Consider the following 20553-nt stretch of genomic DNA (forward strand, 5'->3'; position numbering starts at 1 on the left):
CTTCAAAATCTGTGCCAGAATACATAAGAGGTAGAATTGAAAAGGTGCAGAAGTGAAGATGATAAGAAAGATATGTTTTGTTGCGCAATCAGAAGTTGAATAATTTTATTTTTTGATAGCCTAAAGTATATATAATATGAACTATAGTGAGTGAAATGCAGAATAAACAATACTATGTAAAATATAAGAAAATGAATACCATTCTAAAAGATTTGCTCATAAAATACGGATAAACATCATATGCAAATGGGAAGCTTTTGTGTTTGGCATCTCATGATTCTATATATGTTCATATATTCATGGGTTAAGGAAAGGTGACATTTCTAAAATAATCTTCCTTTGTTTCCCCCCCCCCTTTTTTTTTCTTTTTTTCTAGGATGGTTTAAATTCCTTAGTCCTTGATCTGGATTATCCAGCACTGAGGAAGAACAAAAACATAGATAATTTCCTTAACAGATGTAAGTTTTTCTTATGTATAATATCCCTATGTAGATGAAGAATATTATATTTATTTCCCTATATAGATGAAGAGAATACATACATACATACATACATACATACATACATACATGTCTTTGGTTATTCGGGTTTTCTCCCGCGTAAAATTGGAAGTGTCTTGGCGACGTTTCGACGAAGTCCCATTCGTCATCTTCAGGCTGGTGTCTTCAGCTTCGTGCTTCATTGCTCCTAGAAGCACGAAGCCGAAAACACCAGCCTGAAGATGACGAATGGGACTTCGTCGAAACGTCGCCAAGACACTTCCAATTATCAACAAAATGGGAAAACCATTTGGTGTAGTAGTTAAAGGTATGCTAGAAATCAGGAGATTGTGAATTCTGGTCTTGCCTCAGGCACAAAGCCAGCTGGGTGACTTTGGGCCATCACACACAATCAGCTCTGAAAAACATGCAGTGACAAACCACTTCTGAAAGGTAATCTTGCCAAGAAAGCTGCATGGACTTGTCCAGGCAGTTGCCAGGAGTCAAGACTAATCTGAAGAAGGGGGAGGAAAATCCGAAATAGTATGATTTGATTTCAAGGGTCAATGATAAAAAAGTTAAAATATGATTTTTTAAGGTACAGTACTTTAACTTTTCTTACAAGCTAAATTTCATAGTTAAAGTGTCCCTGATTTTAGTGCGTAAAATTACTAACCAATGCTGTTTTAATGAGTATGGTTTTATTTTGTTTTGCTATTTTACTTACAACCATTCATTTAATGACCATTTGGAGTTACAACGGCACTGAAAACCGTAACATGACCAATTTTCACACTTATGACTGTTGCAGCATTCCTACAGTCACACGATCAGACTTTGGGTGTTTAGCGACTGGCGTGTATTTATGACAGTTGCAGCGCTCTGAGGTTCTGGGATTGTCATTTGCAACCTTCATAGGGAGCTTCTGACAAGCAAAGTCAATGGGGGAAGCTAGGTTTGCTTAACCACCATATGATTCACTTCACAGCTTCATATTCATTTAATAATACTGTCAAAAAAAGGTTGCAAAATGGGGCACGACTCACTTAACTGTCTTGCTTAACAAAATAAATCTTGGGGTCAGTTGTGGTCATAAGTTGAGGGCTACCTGTATTTATGGATTTAAGACCTGTGTTTTCTTATTTTATAAAGGTAAATACTTTGCACTGTACCTTTTAAAAGGATCTGTTTTCTTTGTGCATTGCACTGAAAATACAACCTGACACTGCAGATTAAATGGCCCATGCCATTTGTAATTACTAGTCTTAAATTTCTGTATTGTTAGTGGCTTAATGTGTATTATCTTTCGTGAATATTTTAATAGCACAAATATTTCTCTTTAAACTTTTTCAGATGAAAAAATTGTACAAAAAATTCGTGATCTTCAAATGAAAGTGGAAGATTATGATGTTGTTAAAGTGATTGGAAGAGGTGCATTTGGTGAAGTACAGCTGGTAAGAATGTAATATCAACATAAAGCTACTGGGTTTCCATTAATTTTCTTAAGAATAATGTTTTTTTTTATGACCACACTGTTTCATATTAGCTTGGTGCAGGTTCCTTGGGGTAGTGGGTAATCTCAGAATAATTTAATTAAAGTTATGAATACATAAAGTAAATTAAAATATAGGCAAATATAAATAATGTGCATTGGAACAGAAGTGCATATTTAATTTGTACTGATACGTATGAACTAATTATGGATTACCATTGGGTTAACAGAAAGGTTTGTGAAGGTTACAGAATAGTGAATGGGCATTTTTTAAAAAAGAAAGAAAACACATTTCTAGATAATTAGAGAGGCAGATAAAAGAAAGTATGGCTTCATGCTGTGCATTGACATAGAATCCATTACAAAATTTAAGAATGGCCAACAAACTTGCTGTATTAGATAAATTGTGGGATGATTAGGGAATTAGTGGTCTCTTGTCATGATGACTGCATATTATCTCCAGTAATGGACGCTTTGGTTTATTGAATCCCGTTATGAGAGAGTATTGGTGTGTTTGTGTGATTCTGTTTTGTTTTGCAGTTTCTGTTGGCGTTTTGTTGACTATTCTGGAAAAACACTATTGGACAAGAGAAGACTGGTCAAATTCAGCAAGGCTCTTTTATATTTTTATATAGAAGATTGGCAAATCATAGTGATATTATTAGACATAGCAGGTTTTTGAGATATAAATACTACACAGTTATTGCCAGAATTCTTCAGAATGAACCACATGCTTTAATCATGGGTCTGAAAGATGCATATGTATTGAAGCTGTTTTGAAGCTTTAATTAAATTGGTCATAGAAAAGAGCCAAATTCTGACTATTAGCATCAGAAGTGTTTCTGTTCTAAAGATGGTGCCAACACAGTTGGTGCTTATGAATTATAAATGTTATATATATGCAATACAGACGGGTGTGAAACATTTCAGTGGTTCTATAATAAATGGCTTGAAGAATGGGATTTTTTCTAGAATGTCTTTTTGTCTCTCATCTTTTCTTCATCTTATGGAGGCATAGAAGGAATTGGCACGAAAACAATTTTTGTTTTTGTGCCAATTAGATGCTAGATCTGTCCTCAACTTCTTGATGATGGTACCAACACTGATTATCCATCATGGACATTTATTTTGTTTTGTAATAACTGCTTTTTTAAAAGAAATAGGGTGTGTGTGTGTGTGTGTGTGTGTGTGTGTGTGTATGGCTGATCCTCCTGTAAAAGTGGAGTCCCTTTGGCTGATGATTTAATCATACTTTCTTTCTAAAAGTTCTACCCTTCAGGTTTCTGGTCTCTTAATTCTATTTCTTGAAAGCTGTTGACTTTCAGCATCCAGATAAGCTTAGAGAACCGTTCTTTGGTATTTATTATTGGTTCTCCATATCCAACTTTCTGTATTATTTTAAATTCTGCTGTAAAATAACTTACTACTTTTTTAACAGGTTCGCCATAAAATAACGCAGAAAGCCTATGCCATGAAGCTGCTAAGTAAATTTGAGATGCTCAAAAGGTCAGATTCAGCTTTCTTCTGGGAAGAGAGAGATATAATGGCCTTTGCCAACAGTCCATGGGTAGTTCAGGTATGAATATTTCTTGTGTACAAACTTTGGTGGTAATTTAAGGGAAATGTAAATAAATGGGGAAAATATAAATAAGCGAAATAGCAATTTTTATGTTTTGATACCTGATGTCTATGGAGATTTTCAGCCATCCATGTCATAGTTATCCCAAAGATGCTTTTTCACGAGGCAACTGGACTTTCTTGTTTTTCTTTGAAGACGTTTTGCTTCTCACCCAAGAAGCTTCGTCAGCTCTGACTGGATGGTGGGGAATAGAAAGATTTAGACAGCATTTGATACCTGATGACTTTAGAATTTGGTATAAATAGGTAGTATGCTGTTTATATAATTCCTTGATTTTAAATGCATACATTTCTGTACACTAGACAATCCTTCCATTGAAGGTAGTCCTCAGCTTACAACAGTTCATTTAGTGACTGTTCAAAGTTACAATGGCACTGAAAAAGTGACTTATGACTGTTTTCACACTTAGGCCTGTTGCAGCATCTCCATGGTCATCTGATCAAAATCCAGATGTTTGGCAACTGACTCATATTTATTAGTTTCAGTGTCCTGGAGTCTTTTGTAACCTTCTGACAAGTAAAGTCAATTGGGAAGTGACATTTTTACTTAGGAAAGTAGAAAATAAGGCTTGGGACAAGCAGAAATCTAACATTTTTGCTATATACAAGAATCTTGTATTACAACATAATGCTGAAAGCCATAATTATAATATGGTTTCTTATCTACTGTGTTTCCCTGAAAATAAGACCTGGTCTTATACTTTTTTTTGCCTCCAAAAGAGGCACCAGGTTTTATTTTCGGGGGATGTCTTACCTGTTTACCTTGAGATCGCTGTAGCCAGGCCTCCCACGCCCCAACATCTGCCTCGTCTCAACGGCCCACTTCTTCTGCAGCTGCTCGCTGCCGCTCACATGCATTGCCCCCGGGCTCTGTTTTGCCATTAAAGGCCTTCAGGAAGGGCCTCTGACAGTAAAATGGAGGCCAGGGGGCATCGCGCATATCAATCCGGAGCTCATTTCTTGGCTGCAGAGGCCTTTCCGAAGGACTCTGATGGTCGGGGCGTGGGAGGCCAGCTGCAACTGTCCCTAAAGTAAGTGGGTGCAGGTTGTGTGGTACAGCTCCCCCCCATCCCCACCCTAACTTGATTTTTACCCGTGTGCCTTGCCCCACCTTGTGCAATCAGGTGCAATGGAGTGGGCGGGGTCTTAAGTAGAGCTTATTTTTGGGATAGGGCTAATATTGGGCGCATGTGTAAAAAGCAAGCTGGGGGTTATTTTTCGGGTAGGTCTTATTTTCGGAGAAACGCGGTAATAATTCTCTAAATGGCTGTCACCTTCCACCCTATGCAATGATAGATGTAGTTATTGCTTTACATAGAGCAGACATGTCAAACTCGCGACGTCATGTGACGTCGCGCAACGTATCGGGCCGGTTTTGCCATTGCCGGCAATGGGATGGGCACGGCTTCCATGTGACGCGTCCGGCCCGTTGGCCGGCAGTTTGACACCCCTGACATAGAGGGAAGAAACTTGTTGATAATGCTATACTGAAATGTTTAATGGCACATAAAACCTTTATTTCATTGAACTAAACTAAACTAAATTATTTTGGAACTCTTATAACAGTGGGCATACCTTATTAAAACTGTTTTTTTAGAAGCTTAAGGAGAAAAGCTTAAAATTCAGTGTGTGTATTTGGCTGAATGTTTAACACGTTGGCAGTCTTTAGAATTGTTCTTTCTTTTGGAAACAGCTTTTTAGTGCCTTTCAAGATGACCGATACCTATACATGGTAATGGAATACATGCCAGGTGGTGATCTTGTCAACCTCATGAGCAATTATGATGTGCCTGAGAAGTGGGCCAAATTTTACACAGCTGAAGTGGTCCTTGCTCTCGATGCAATTCATTCCATGGGCTTGATACACAGAGATGTGAAACCTGATAACATGCTTTTGGATAAATACGGACATCTGAAGCTTGCAGATTTTGGTACTTGTATGAAAATGGATGACGTAAGTATCTGGGTCATTGTGTCTGTTTCAAAAACAGTGTGTACCATCCAAAGAACCTCATTGTAATTGGGCAGCAAATGAATATTAGTGAAAGGATTTTAATTATGTCATGGTTAATATTGAACATAGCGTAATGGTTGAGATATTTACTGTGAAGATTTGTGAATCACTGCTTACTATTGTCATGAATTAACTTGGTTTCTTCAACCAAGCAACTGTTTCTTAGCTGTTGCCTTCTATGTGTAGTAAGTAAATTAAACTTCTCTATTTTAAAATTATACTTTTCTGTTTCTTGTCTCTAATACGTGATGTGTTTTTGGGATTGGTTTAAGGTACTTGCTCAGTATTCCATTTGCTTGTTTGTTTGTTTTGTTTTGTTTTGTAAAATTGAGATTGAACTGCTGGTTTGGAATAGCATTCTGCACTGCAAATCGATTCAGTCTCACACCTGCTCTCGAGAGATTGGAAAATTTGAAGTGTATTATAATGTAATCGTCTATTTTGAAAACTAAAAGAGAAGTGAAGTTGATGGGCAGATGTATAAAGTTGATGAGTTAGGTCATAGTTCTGTGGTTCACGTTTATAAAACCAAAGAGCCAGTTTGGCCTAGTGATGAAGAAGACAGGAGATGGAGAGTTATAGTTTTGCCTTAGGCATGAAAAACTAGCTGGATGAATTTGGGCCAGTCACTCTCTCTCTCAGGCCAAGCTGCCTTCCAGGTTTGTTTTTGTGGGTTGAATAGGAAGAGCAAAGAAGTATTAGGCATGTTCCCTGCCTTAAGTTATTTATAAGAACAATAAAGGCAGGATTACAAAATGTAAAAAAGTAAAGGTAATAGAGATGTAATCCTAATCTGTTGAAGGAAGGCGGATGTTGCTGTGCTCTAGTGTACCATGCTGTAAAGTTCTAACTGTGTTATGCCGTCAGTATTGATTGTAAGGAAAGGTTTATCAAATACTCTGCTTTCTTTTATTACTAGTTTTCAGAATACCCTAAAGAATAATGACATTGAGAAGAGGCAGTATTTCTGTGATGATGTAGTGATCGCACATAACACTACTTCTCACTTAGGTTTCTTTCAGAATTGTTTGATCTGTAGCTGTTTTTCAGGCTTTCCTTATTTTCAGAAGGAACCTGTCAAATGTAAGGAGTTCTACAGTATAGTGAGATGGAAGCAGGAGGAGGGGGAGAATACACAAAAAATTATATGTAGTCCTTGAAACCATAGTTTATGCTCCTTACTGAATAAGTTTTCTGTTTAGGATTGCCAACACATTGAAATGGTTTGAAATGATTAATTCTAGTGATTAAAAAATTATATTCAGAGCCAATGTGGTCTAGTAATTAACATCTTAGTCTAGATGTGTTAGACACAGAGGTGTCAAACTGCCGGCCCGTGGGCTGGACGCATCACCAGGAAACCGCACGCACCCCATTGCCGGCAATGAGGAAAAAGTTCCGATACGTCGCGCGACATCACATGACGTCGCAAGTTTGACATGTCTGTGTTAGAGTGATGCAGGTTGCAATGTCTAGTCACCCATAAAATTAGGGGATAACTGAAGGCAGTCATTCTCTTCCATACAAACTTACCTCAGAGTGTAGTGAGGATGAATTATTTGGCAGCTGGTAGAATAGAAATGTTGTTTATATCCGCCACTCCATATATGTGGAAAAATATATTCATATTACATATATATTTCTATTCATGGAAAAAAACACCGATGGATAGTTTGCCGGCATTTGGATGAGTTGTAGAGTCTCTGCCTTCTAAATTGTTTGTGGCAGCAGCAGTCTCTTCTTTTTTTCTTCCATTCCGCCCCATTTTTTCTTCTGCCCACTTTCCTTAGTTGTATTAATACAATTGGCCAGGCAGTGAGACTTTTAAATGTATTCCTACAAGAACACAAATCAGGGTGAGTTTAGAGAAGCTGCTAGGATGATAAAGCTAAGATGACATTCAGTGTGGAGCTGAAGTGGAATTCTCTATCTTTTTAGATTCGGTTCAATTTTATTAGTTCCACATTTAGGAACATTTAACATGAGAGCCTCACCAGTTAATTTAGGACTACCATATTTGGACTGCAAAATGTAGCAAGAGTACTAGCTGTCACAAAAAGATACAAACCATTTTAGTGGTAGCTAAATTTTTGTAGCACTAATGAATTAGAATAGTATTTTGATTGAATCGTTATGAATATGATTTTTTCCTTTTAAATATTTATTTACTCTCCAATACTAAGTCATAGAATTTAAAAAAAAATGCAGCATTCTATTTATTTGAGGATCCCTATAAAGTTAAAACTGCCTACAAGGGTCCTGATGGTTCCTATAAGCTAAAGCTACAAATAGAAATTTTACTATTGCCTTCAAAACACCTGGGTATTGGGTTATTTAGTAAGAATATCTTAATCTCATCATGTGGAGTTTATCAAACTAAAGAGTGGGTGCATTAACTCTAAATCAATAGTTTGTGTACTGTGGACACTTTAAAAGGATTGATACACACATCATTTCCCCATGCTCATGTCCATGCTCAGGCCCAGTTGTATTTTACAGGCAGCAATAACTTAAGACAGGGGTTCCCAGCCCTCGGTCTGTGGACTGGCACTGGGCCATGGCATGCCTGCAACCAGCATGCGCAAACAAGCGAAACCCTGATCTGCAGGATGGAGGCAGCACGGGAAACCACGCCTCCTCCGGTCCGTGGAAAATCTTTTCTCCACAGAACCGGTCCTTGGTACCCAAAAGATTGGGGGCCGCTGACTTAAGGGAAACAGTTATTGCTGCTCATGATGATTAAAGCAACAATAACACATTTCTCATATAGAGCAAACTCTCACCTGTAAATAAGAGAAATTCTTTTTTGTTACTAGGCCAGAATCCCAAATTTATCAGCTCATTGAGCCCTTATATGAAAATAATGTAACAAATATTTTAACAACTAGCAGTAAAATAATAACAGAGATCATTCAAAGCTTTCTAATAGCTGAAAAACAATTAACAATTGCTAAAGATGATAAGAAAAGGAAGTTCGAGCAAGTTGGCTATTCCCTTGTCTCCAGAGCTCTTAAATTCATCTAAAATGGGCAGTTGCCATAGGATGAGCAGCTGTCTGAAGTACTTATGGGTGATTTCAGGTCCTTTCCTTACTGAGAGAGGAATTATCGAAGAGCTGGTCTATTTGATAGCTCTTTATTCCTCTGTGGTTATCTGCTCTGCTTTTCAGAATTCTCTTCAATCCGTGATTTCTTCCTGTGGAATGGATATGATTTTTTTATCAAGGTTCTTACATGTATGTGTGGAAGAACAACAGGTTGAGAAAGGATATTGAAAAATATACATAGAGCTGATTTCAATATTTTAAAAATCTCTTTCATAAATGCTTGTTGATTAATAAAAGCAGTATCTACCATGTATTTCCTACTCAGAAGCAGCCCTTAGCATCCCCTAGTGGCTTTTCGGTTTATTTTAAAATTAACCAAATAGGTCTTTTTGGAATAAAAAAAAATTCTTTTTATGGTAGAGTAGAATATGTAAGTTTTGATTTGTAGATATCATTGTTCTAAAGCAATCAGGGAACTTTATACAATGGGTGGGTTTTTCTTTCCCTTTTTTGCTTTTATAAATTATTAAAATATTTAATCATGCCATTTTTGGAAAAAAAAATTGAACAGACATAAACTTGGAAAGGCTTAACAGATCTAAAAATATGAACACCTCCCCCCTCCAAATCAGCAGAAATCCCATCCTTTGGGCTTTGTGTATATCTAGGTTGCCAGAAATATGTCTATCAACTGTGAAAACATTTCCTGTCCTATGAGAGAATGCATTAAATTTTAATCTCCCATAATTCTTTGTGTATAATGTTCAGTTGGGTGAAATTGTGCATTGTAGAGCAGCCCTGTGGAATAAAACATTTCACACAGTAAAATTTTATAAAACATGACATAAAATGTCACATTGGAAAATGCCATAAAACATTTTCTGTGGTCAACTCCTGATGTTTGACTGCACAAACATTTCAACATGGACTACTTTCAAGGCAAATGCACCACTGAATATTTCCATGAATTTTTTTGAAGTACTTTTCTAGTACATTAAAATATCTGCCATTGTTGAAGGCATTGAGGAATCTGGGAAGGAAAGCTCTCTGAAACAATGACTCAGTGAGTAATAGGTTGTTTAATCTCCAATAAACGCTTCAAACATTTTATATATTTAATAGTTCTTTATCACTGACCTTGTTAAAAGGAAGTTATGATTCCACAGATCAGAGAACAGTATGCATGCATTAAAATTTCGGAGGAAAAATATTTTTATACTGATTTTGAAATGAACTAAGTACAGTACATAAAAACATCATGACTAGTACAGCTACTGGTTTATTAAAAAAAATACTGCTAAAGCAGGTTGAAAATAATAGATAAGGATACTTGTACATTGGACAGTTAATTGGTTAGTCCTAATTAGAGAAGATCCTCTTTCTGCAAGCTTATTTTAAACTTTTGAACTAAATTATGGTTAACGTATTGATAGAAATATAAGCAGTCCCTCTGCCTCTAATAGAATACATTATACCATTTCCTTTGGCTCAGGCTGTTCCATGAGACAGTTCTAGGTGAAAAGTAAAACATACAGAATTGACACTTGTTTAGACTTGGACTTCATTCTTCCATTGAAAAACTAACAATATGTGTGTGTGTGTGTGTATGCAAATGAGTAAACTTGTTTCATTTAAAGTACAACTTCTTGTCACCTGAGCCTTTCTTTGTCTTACCCGTACAATTCTTTTGTTGTATCCCTTTCATGGCCAACTATTAAAGCTTCATATTTTCCTAAAATACTTTTCGCAGAGCCCCAAATACATACAAGGCTGCTATGATAAGTTTTGATTATAATCATAATAATAATTCTTTCCAGGTTTTTCACTAGACTCTTCTAAACACTATGGTAAAATGATGCAGAATCTTACCTCTCTTCCCAGATAGGCCTCCCTCTAACTAATTTAATAATGGCTGGTAAGGTGATGCTAATGTGTGCAAATACAGGTAGTCCTTGACTTATGATCACAATTGAGGCTGGAATTTTGATTCTAAGTTGTTACAGTCATTACATGAGGCACCTACATGACTGCTTTATTCAACAACAGCAATCCAAGCTCTTCCCATTGCATGCATGCCTCAGGTCCGGTGCCCACTGGCACATGGAAACCTGCAGTGGGCTGGGATGCGTCACCGAACTACCCCCACCAACGCTTGGATCCCCTCTCGCCACCCCACCATGCATGGATCCATTTACCTTTTCATTGCCTCGCTCCATCCTGCCTGCAGGCCGAATTCCGCGATGGTTCAGGAAGCTCCTTCTCTTAAATCTCTTGTGTGATTCGGAGGAGTCTTCCGAATTATCATGAAAACGATGATATGTGCCAGCATTTTCTGCTCTGGAGAGAAAAATGCTGGGGAAACTGACATTCTGAAAGGTTCTCCACGTGAGTTTTTCAGTGTTGAGGCTGAGAGCTTTTATAGCCTTTTCATCTCCAGAGAGGTGAACGAAACTAATGAAAGAGGTGGATCCCAGAGGAGAAAATGCCACAGATTCTGAACATACAAAGAACGGCTGCAGGACTTGAGTTTGGCTAGTCTAAAGAAAAGAAGAAATAGGGGAGGCATGATAGCAGTGTTCCAGTATTTGAGGGGCTGCCACAAAGAAGAGGGGATCACATTATTCTCCAAAGCACCAGAGAGCAGGACAAGAAACAATGGTTGGAAACTGACCAAAGAGAGAAGCAACCTGGAATTAAGGAGAAACTTCCTGACAGTGAGGACAATTAACCAGTGGAACAGCTTACCCCCAGAAATCGTGGGTGCTCCATCACTGGAGATTTTTAAGAAGAGGCTAGACAGTCACTTGTCTAAGATGGTATAGGTCCTCCTGCTTGAGCAGGGGGCTGGACTAGAAGACCTCAAGGTCCCTTCCAGATTCTATTCTATTCTACTCTACTCTACTCTACTCTACTCTACTCTACTCTACTCTACTCTACTCTACTCTACTCTACTCTACTCTACTCTACTCTACTCTACCTTACCCTACCCTATCCTACCCCATTCCCATTCCCATTCCATTCTCTCAGTGCCCTGCTTTAGTATTTTCTCCTTCCATCTCTTTTGTTAGTGTACTTCTGCTCTCTGGAGGAAAAAATACCAGAGGCTCTTGAGTCTTAGCTTTCTGAAATACTGAGACACAGAGCCTTTAGCTGCATTTTCTCCCCTGAAGAGGAGGAGGATGCTATTGAAAGAAAGTGGAATTCCTCCGCTTACAACCTTCCCTGCCAGCTTCCCCAGAAGCCAACGGAGAAGATTGCAAATAGCGATCACATGACTGCAAGGCACTTGGCAATGGGTCATAAATTTGAATAGGTTGCAAGCACCTAAAATGCATCCTGTGACCGGGGGAGGGCAGCCAACATTTTGTGATGCCCAGACCTGATTTACGAATCTGTGGACTCCATTTGAGTCTCTCTCTCTCTCTGTTCCTTAGAACATCTCCAGATTCTGCTGCTGAAATATAGAAGCAAGTTTCGTTGCCCAGTTATGTGGTTGCGAAATTAGTGTGCTTAACCACATAAGAAATTTGTCACACTTTAACCCTTACAGGTGAAAAAACTAACCAATAATTGGCGTGCCTGACTTCCAGTGAAATTATATAGCTATAACACATGCTTTTTGAGCTCTTGAAGTCTTTTTTAAATAAAAATGTATCCCCCAGTCAGGGGGAAAAATATTATTGTTGTTTTAAGAATTTTGGTTAGAAAATATTTATGCATTTTATGTATTATAAACACGGCATAGCTTCTTAAATAAGGTTTACAGTTAACTTAAGTATACTAAAATTAACCATATTTTAAAGTGGCTTTTAATTAGTATCAGACACAAAAGAATCTTATCTCTAACCTTTCTGGATATGAAGAAAGAGAGGGTAGCATTTAACCTCCAGGCTTCTGTCTACATGAAGTCATTGTAAAGAGCTTAAATTATTTGAATAACTTCTTCCAGTAATGTTAAGGCAATCAGAATTTCCAATCCGTTAATTATGATTTATTTACAGTAGTGCTTAGAAGTTTGTGAACCTTTCTGAATTTTCAATATTTCTGCATAAATGTAGATTAAAATGTGGTCTGTTCTCCACACAAATCCTAAAACTAGATACAGGTAGTCCATGTAATGGCCACAAGGGAGACCAAGATTTCCATTGCTAAGCAAGACAGTTTTTAAGTGAGTTTTGTCCCATTTTACAGCCTTTCTTGCCACAGTTGTTAAGTGAATGACTGCAGTTGTTGTTAGTAACACAATTGTTAAGTGAATCTGGCTTCCCTATTGACTTTGCTTGTTAGAAAGTCACAAAAGGTGCAACTGCCATAAATATGAACCAGTTGCCAAGCATCTGAATTTTTGATCACATGATTGTGGGGATGCTGCAATGGTTGTAAGTGCGAAAAATGGTCATTAATCACTATTTTAGTGCTGTTGTAACTTAGGTCACTGAACAAAGTAAATCAAAGACTACCTATAAAGAGAACCCAATTAAACAAATAAGGAAAAATGTGACCATTAATTTATTGAGGAAAGTGATGCAAAGCTTTGTGAAGCAATGGATGGAAATTAATCAAGGAGAGAAGCAACTGAATACTAAGAAGAAATTTCCTGACAGTTAGAACAATTAACCAGTGGAACAACCTGCCTCCAGAAGTTGTGGATGCTCCAACACTGGAGATTTTTAAGAAGAGAATGGACAGCCATTTGTCTGAAATGGTATAGGGTTTCCTGCCTGAGCAGGAGGTTGGACTAGAAGACCTCCAAGGTCCCTTCCAACTCTGTTATTCTATTCCAGTGATGGTGAACCTTTTAGAGACCGAGTGCCCAAACTGCAACCCAAAACACACTTATTTATTGCAGGGTGCCAGGTGGGTGTGGCCCACTGGGTAGGCATGGCTGTGGTGGTCATGGCAGATTGGGTGGGTGTGGCCAAGGTGGGCGTGATCACCTTGATGTTGCTCGTGGGGAGGGATGCCTGTGGGGGCTGGGCAGGGTTGGGGGAGATCCAGGGGGTCTCTGGCAGGTGGGGCGGTGGGCAGGAGGCTCGTCCTGCTGGGTGAGGCAAGGTGAGGCAGGGCGGGGGTGCCATTGTAACAGGGCAAGGTGAGGCAGGGGCCGGGGCGGCTGCTGCCTGACACCATCGGCCCCTGCACACAGAGGCCAGCGAGCGCATGGGTGCTGGGATGCATCCAGCCATGTGGGACCTCAGCGAGTTAGTGGGCAGCTAGTTGAAGAGGGGCTCTGAGTGCCGCCTCTGGCACGCGTGCCATAGGTTCGCCACCACTGTTCTATTCTATTCTATTCTATTCTATTCTATTCTATTCTATTCTAACATCAAGGGTTATCACTTAATTTGAAGGGGAAATTAGAGTCAGGTGTTTCAATCGGGATTATAATCAGATATGAGTATGGGAGGTCCTGCCTTCTCAATCTTTAGCTTCTGTTTCATTTGTGCAGAGCAGTTCTTGTTTTAGATTGGATTGATGCAGAAATATTGAACATTCAAAAGTGTAAACTATGAACAAATGTATTCCAGTTACTTCATCTTGTGTGCTGGAGATAGACTGGAGCTTTTGAGCAATTATTTATTTATTATGAAATATATGTGGCTGCCCATCTCTTATATGTGATTCTAGATACCCGACAGTTAAAACAGGATAAAAGCAATAAAGAAATAATAAAAAATATAAACCAAGAAACTCATAGTGTTCCACCATCAATACAGGTAATCCTTGAGATATGATCAACCTGAAAAGGGGGAGTTTTGTCCCATATTTGAAGAACCAATAGTCAGGCCACCTCTCCACTTACATGACCGAACTTCAGATATTGGCAACATGGCCACATTTACATAAAACTGCACGCATAGCGAAACTTTGTTCGCTTAACGACTGCCACAAAAAAGGTCACAACATCGGGTGGGTCACATGATTGACTCGTTTACTACTGTTCTGACATTCGACCATAATGGTTAGTCTCCATTGTGGTTGTATATCAAGGACTACCACAAACGGTTGCACCCAGACTATTAGAGATCCAGGCTTAATGGTAGAGCCAAGGTTTTAATGTCTTGCATAAGCCAATAGGATTGGAACAATTCTGATCTCAAAGAGTGATTGTGTTCCAAAGAGTGGGAACCATGGCAGAAAAGACCTTCTAGATGGCACTCTTTCACAGATCGGACCCAGAGCATGCCTCTCCTGCTGTTATATATACCAGACGAGTAGATACCCTGAGGAGAGACGGCCCTATAAGTAATCTGGCCCCAGGCCTTGAGGAGTTTTAAAAGTGAGCAATCGCTCCTTTAATTGTACCCAGAAGCATAATAGTAATAATGCAGTTCATAAAGCAGAGGTATGACATGTGCTAAATGGCCAGCAACCGTAACTGCCCATGCCACATTTTGCACCACCTGAAGCTTCCAAATATTCTTCAAGGACAGCTGCAGATACAGGCTGGTTTGCACAGTTCTGAGTTATGAATTAATGTGGTTTTTGATTGTTCTAGTGTGGAAGCAACGAACAAATCTGATTTATGTAATTCTTGTGTCTTAATAATGTCCAAAGCAACAGTTGTACATTACTTGTAATTATCGGTCTTTAAAATATATATTTCTTTCAGGTTGGATCACTACTAATAACTGGTTACTTTTTTAGTGTAAAATATCACAGATAATGAGCAGGCAAGTAGACACAAGAATTGGACCTGGAACTTCTGCTTCACAGCTTTTACTGCACTACAGTTTATTACTAGTAGTACAATTTAATAGATATGCTATCAGAAAAATATGCTTGCTTTATAAGTTTATATGGGCTATGTTCCATAACTGGAATGTTTTCAGCCACCAAGTTATATTGAGGTGTGACTATATATTGTTTTCTGTTGTTTTAGGAGCAGCTCCAAAACTCTCTTGAAATTTACTGCAAACCAGTTGATTCTGTGAGCCATTAACTGGACATAGCATACATTCTCAGCTTTTGCTTACTTTGTCTGACTTTGTTTAACTTTAAGTTTAACTCCTTCACTTCATTGAACAAGATTTCTTTATACTGAGGCCTTAAGCTTCATGAAAAAGAAGCACAAGACATATTGGTAGTTTGAAAAAAAAATACTATGATTAAAATGAAACAACAACAACATTGTGCTTAGTGTTAACTATCATATCTAAGTGTTGTTTAATTGTCATTGTTTATGTGGTTGAATAGACTGGCATGGTGCGTTGTGATACAGCTGTTGGAACACCAGATTATATATCACCTGAAGTATTAAAATCACAAGGCGGTGATGGATATTATGGACGGGAATGTGATTGGTGGTCTGTCGGAGTTTTTCTGTTTGAAATGCTTGTTGGTAAGTAGTGTTTCCCCCCCCCCCCTTGCTTCTATATAGATTTTTGTCTTGATAGTACTTAATATGCTCTGGTGATGTAATTGCTGCAAATATATAATATAGATTTGCTCTATTTGTGAGTGTGTGAGTGCGCACTGTATCTCTTGCTGCTAATGATACTGGTCCCTAAATGAATCTGGTTTTTAGTAGTGCTTTTTAGATTGTTATAAAATGACCTTCCCTAAATATCATGGAAAATTGGGGCTTCTACTTGGCATGACCACATGCTGAATTTACAACTTTAATTATTTCTTAGTTAAGGAAAAGCAGTTTTATTTTTGGGACTACAACCCAAATCCAAAAGGAAAGAAAACAAAAATAGGTTTCTGACCAGTTAAAAGCTCTTTCCAATTATATATAAAGTTTTATAATGACTAGTTTATGCGTATAAAATCCTTGTTAAAATAATTGAAAGGAGAAATTAGAGCTTTTTTAAGTCAGACATTTGATGTTTTAGATTAAAAAATAGAGCCAAAAAGGCTGGTTACAAAGTCAAATGAAATAATTACTCAGCTTAAAAATTCCAAAAAACAACTTTTCATAGAAATGGGAAATGTTTTGAAAACAAAGATCTTCAGGACGAGATTATCTGACTGCAGGGTTTATATAGCAATTACACACACACACACACACACACACAGAGAGAGAGAGAGAGAGAGAGAGAGAGAGAGAGAGAGAGAGAGAGAGAGAGAGAGAGAGAGAGAAAACGAACACTATTTCAGACGAGATTATCTGACTGCAGGGTTTATATAGCAATTACACACACACACACACACACAGAGAGAGAAAGAGAGAGAGAGAGAGAACGAACACTATTTCTTCTCTATGTATTATATTAGCTAAACATTATATTTGCAGCCTATAACAGATTTGATGGGAAAATGTATATCTAAGGTTTTGAGCTCTGCAGCCATTGCATAATTTTGAAATTGAAGCTACTTATCAGGATTACTATTTCACTTGGTCCAAAAATCTAGTCTTAAAATAGAAGGGGAGTGGTGGTTCCATAATCTACATTTGTCATGGTAAGTGGGCCCCTTTGAATTAGAAGGAAGTCACATTCTTTCTCAAGAGGAAGAAAATTATTAAGGGGTGGTTGGACAAAAATTAGGAGTGGAGTATCTTTCAATAACAAGTGTTCAGAATTTATAGTGGAGCAAGAAATAAATGTTTCAGAAAGTTGCTTTAAATACTAGTGCTGGAGGTGCTTTAATAATAATTTAATAATCATTATAATGGTTCTACTACCAGGAACTTTTCAGATGTAGTTTTTATTTATGAAATTTAGATATATGTTTTGGGCATCTTTTTATTAGGTTATTTTATTAAATGAGCTTTTTCAATTGGAATAGATTTCATTACAATCTATTTTTTTCTAAATATTTCAAACTTGTATGTTGAATAAGGAAAGAGAAGGGCAGGCAAAATACAAAAGGATGAATCCTAAATAATGATTTAATTTTTTTTTAAATTTACACATTTCAGAAAATACTCCTGTTTTAAGGATGCTTCTAGAATATCTATGAACTAACTATTTGACACGATGTATCACAACTTTTAAATCCTTTGCAAGAAGATTATACCTTTTTAAAGTTTCACATTAGAATTATTCTAAGCTAGTTTGTTTTCTAGTATTCTAGATGAATGTATTAATATATGTAATATAGGTTTGATAGCAACCTCAGACAGTGCCCGAATAAAATTAACAATTACTATAGGAAGTATTGCCCCCTTTTTATTGATGGTATTTAAGTATTTCTTTATTATCTTTATAAAAGAGCCCATGATTTATAAAAGGTACAACCAAAATGTGAAGGCATTCTACAAATAGACTTTCCGCAAAAATTTGAACAGTTTTTTGTAATAAGTAGACATTCGACATCCTGAATGGCATATTTTTAATACCTATTGTATTATAGCTTATGCTTCATGGAAAATCAAAAGATTAAAATGATGGAAAAGGTAAAGAAACTTTTAATATGTATAGGGTTTAGAAATGGAATAGGGTTTCCTGCAGGGGATTGGACTAGAAAACCTCAAAAGTCCCTTTCAACTCTGTTACTCTGTATGAAAGATAGCAATACGACTTAGACTTATATACCACTTCACAGTGCTTTACAGCCCTCTCTAAGTGGTTTACAGAGTCAGCCTACTGCCCCCAACAATCTGGATCCTCATTTTACCGACCTTGGAAAGATGGAAGGCTGAGTCAACCTTGCGCTGGTGAGAATCGAACTGCCGAATTGCTGGCAGCCGGCAATCAGCAGAAGTAGCCTGCAGTACTGCACAAACCATGGCTCATCACGAAAGATGACTTCCACTAGGATATATAAAGCATCTATGTGTGATAAACAGGAACTTTATCCAAGCAGAATATTCACTGAACAGATATTGACAATGAGATAAAAAAAGTTGGTGAATTACGGATTTAAACCATTGCGGCAGTATAAGTACATTTCCTATGTAGGATGTCCAGTTTAAGATATATGGTGGTTCTGACTCAGTAAATCAACAATCTATTTAAATTCTTGATTGTATAATGTTGTGATACATTTAATCCTGAACCAAATTAATTAATTTTTATGTATTATATCTCAAGATTATACACGACTTAGTTTCCCCTTTTATCTCACTGAGAAATATTTGACACCATTAAATCGATGTAAATAAGAACCTTTGGCCCAGATGGTTATTTTATTCGTTGGTGTTATACATCGATTATACCAAATACCATTCAGATTTTAGAATGGCACATGCATTATATATGATATTACCTTTAATTATATGTCATTGTTTTTAGAAGTATCTAATAATATGAGACTACTAATTGTAATTCCAAGTATATATTCAGAAAAACTGAAGTTCGCAGTGATTTTTCTGGATGTGGAAAATGCCTTTGATATGGCGGAAATTTTTTTAAACAATTGTTGCTTAATTTGAGAATTCTTATAGATACCCATTGCACAATCTCTCCCACTAAGCACTTTTTGAGATAGAAGATTCACAATAGCAAGTTTTCCATTCTCAGCTTCTTAGACTCCCACTTCCTCACGATGCTTTCTACCCCCCTCCTCCCTATTTCTGTGGCAAGTTGAGTGGCGATAGAAGTTAGCAGGCATCTTAGCAATTCAACCTTGACAAATTCTCTTTTCTGTCTATGATGTAACATATTTTCTTTAAACATTTGTATAAAAGTTAGTGGTACTGTAATTAAATACATAAACCAATATAAGGAATGTTGTATACAGTGAGAGTCATTGTTTTGAAGCACGGGGAAATACAATTTATGCATACTAGAAACAATTGTCATGTGAGTTTCAGCAAAAGATAAATCTTGTTTAGGGTTAAGGCTGTACAGTTTTCATGAAGCTAGAGCTTGCAGTTTCTTCCCCCATCTCCTCTTGAACAATTGAAATAGTCAGTTTCAAAAAACAATTTCTGATCTAAAACTAAGCAGGATTTCTCCTTATGCCCAGACTCAGGAATACAGCCTGGAACCTAATGATACACTGCATGAAGAGGAGCAGTTTCTGTTGATAGACTGGAATGCTTTTTTTCCTCTTCCTCTTTTTTTCCCCAATGCCTCTACAAGATCTGCTTTTCCAAAGGACATTACGGGAATTTGAGGTATTTTGGGTGGAAGGAAAAAAGGAGAACTGCCGTTGTGATATGTGACCAACAAAACATTTAATTTCAACTTACAGCTTTGAACAAACCAGGATTGTAAACCATAATTTGATTCTGGATTTGTTGAAATAGGAGCTGTATAAACTATGAGCGTTCCAGACATTTTTCTACTTAATTTTTAAAAGAGAAGGGAAAGAAAAACCTTTAACGTCACTTATTCTTGGCAGAGGCAGGAGAGGAAGAAGATTATAGAGGCCCAGTTCAGATCTTGAAAAAAAAAACCCAGCAAGTTTTTGTTTTGAATCTTTAAGCATTGGATGCTCAATTTACCATCTTAAACGCTATGTTAATCTTTAAGATTCAACTACAACAATAATGTCTGTACATTTTGACTTTTTAGGAGATACTCCGTTTTATGCTGATTCGTTGGTGGGAACATACAGTAAAATAATGGATCACAAGAACTCACTGCATTTCCCAGAAGATGTAGAAATTTCAAAGCAGGCAAAGGACCTCATCTGTGCTTTTTTAACAGACAGGTTTGCAAACATATTTTTTTCCTTACTAGGGTGGATTTGTTATTGAAAACTATTCTGTCCAAACGGGCATTTAGGAGATCTCACCGATACAATCTATGAATACAATCTTTGAGATTCCATTTGTAGAAAAAAATCTAACTTAATTTTTAAAATTTGTCATTATTTCAGGCAGTAATTTCAACTTGGCTTAATTATGAGAAATTCCATGAGATCAAGCCCTCATGGATAGGAGAGGTCCTTTACTCCTAGGAAGTACTTATCAGGTTTTCCTAGGAGTCATACAGAATAACAATCAGGTTTACCAGCTTATAAATATGTCACTGAATTTGGAAAGATTTTA

The 20553-nt window shown here is 37.3% G+C and overlaps 1 protein-coding gene across 1 annotated transcript in view; it reads left to right on the forward strand.

The window, feature by feature from the left end:
- Positions 1-381: 381 nt before the first annotated feature.
- The window catches only part of ROCK2 (Rho associated coiled-coil containing protein kinase 2), a 54432-nt gene continuing 34260 nt past the window's right edge, over positions 382-20553 (forward strand). The window contains exons 1-6 of the mRNA XM_015823890.1: positions 382-458; positions 1833-1933; positions 3410-3547; positions 5303-5563; positions 15864-16008; positions 20075-20213. Of these exons, the coding sequence (XP_015679376.1) occupies positions 1868-1933; positions 3410-3547; positions 5303-5563; positions 15864-16008; positions 20075-20213 (749 nt within the window). The 5' untranslated portion in view covers positions 382-458; positions 1833-1867. The remainder of the gene's footprint in view (positions 459-1832; positions 1934-3409; positions 3548-5302; positions 5564-15863; positions 16009-20074; positions 20214-20553) is intronic.

This window comes from Protobothrops mucrosquamatus, unplaced genomic scaffold, assembly GCF_001527695.2.
Source record: "Protobothrops mucrosquamatus isolate PMUCROS unplaced genomic scaffold, P.Mucros_1.0 scaffold2033, whole genome shotgun sequence".
NCBI lineage: Eukaryota > Metazoa > Chordata > Lepidosauria > Squamata > Viperidae > Protobothrops > Protobothrops mucrosquamatus.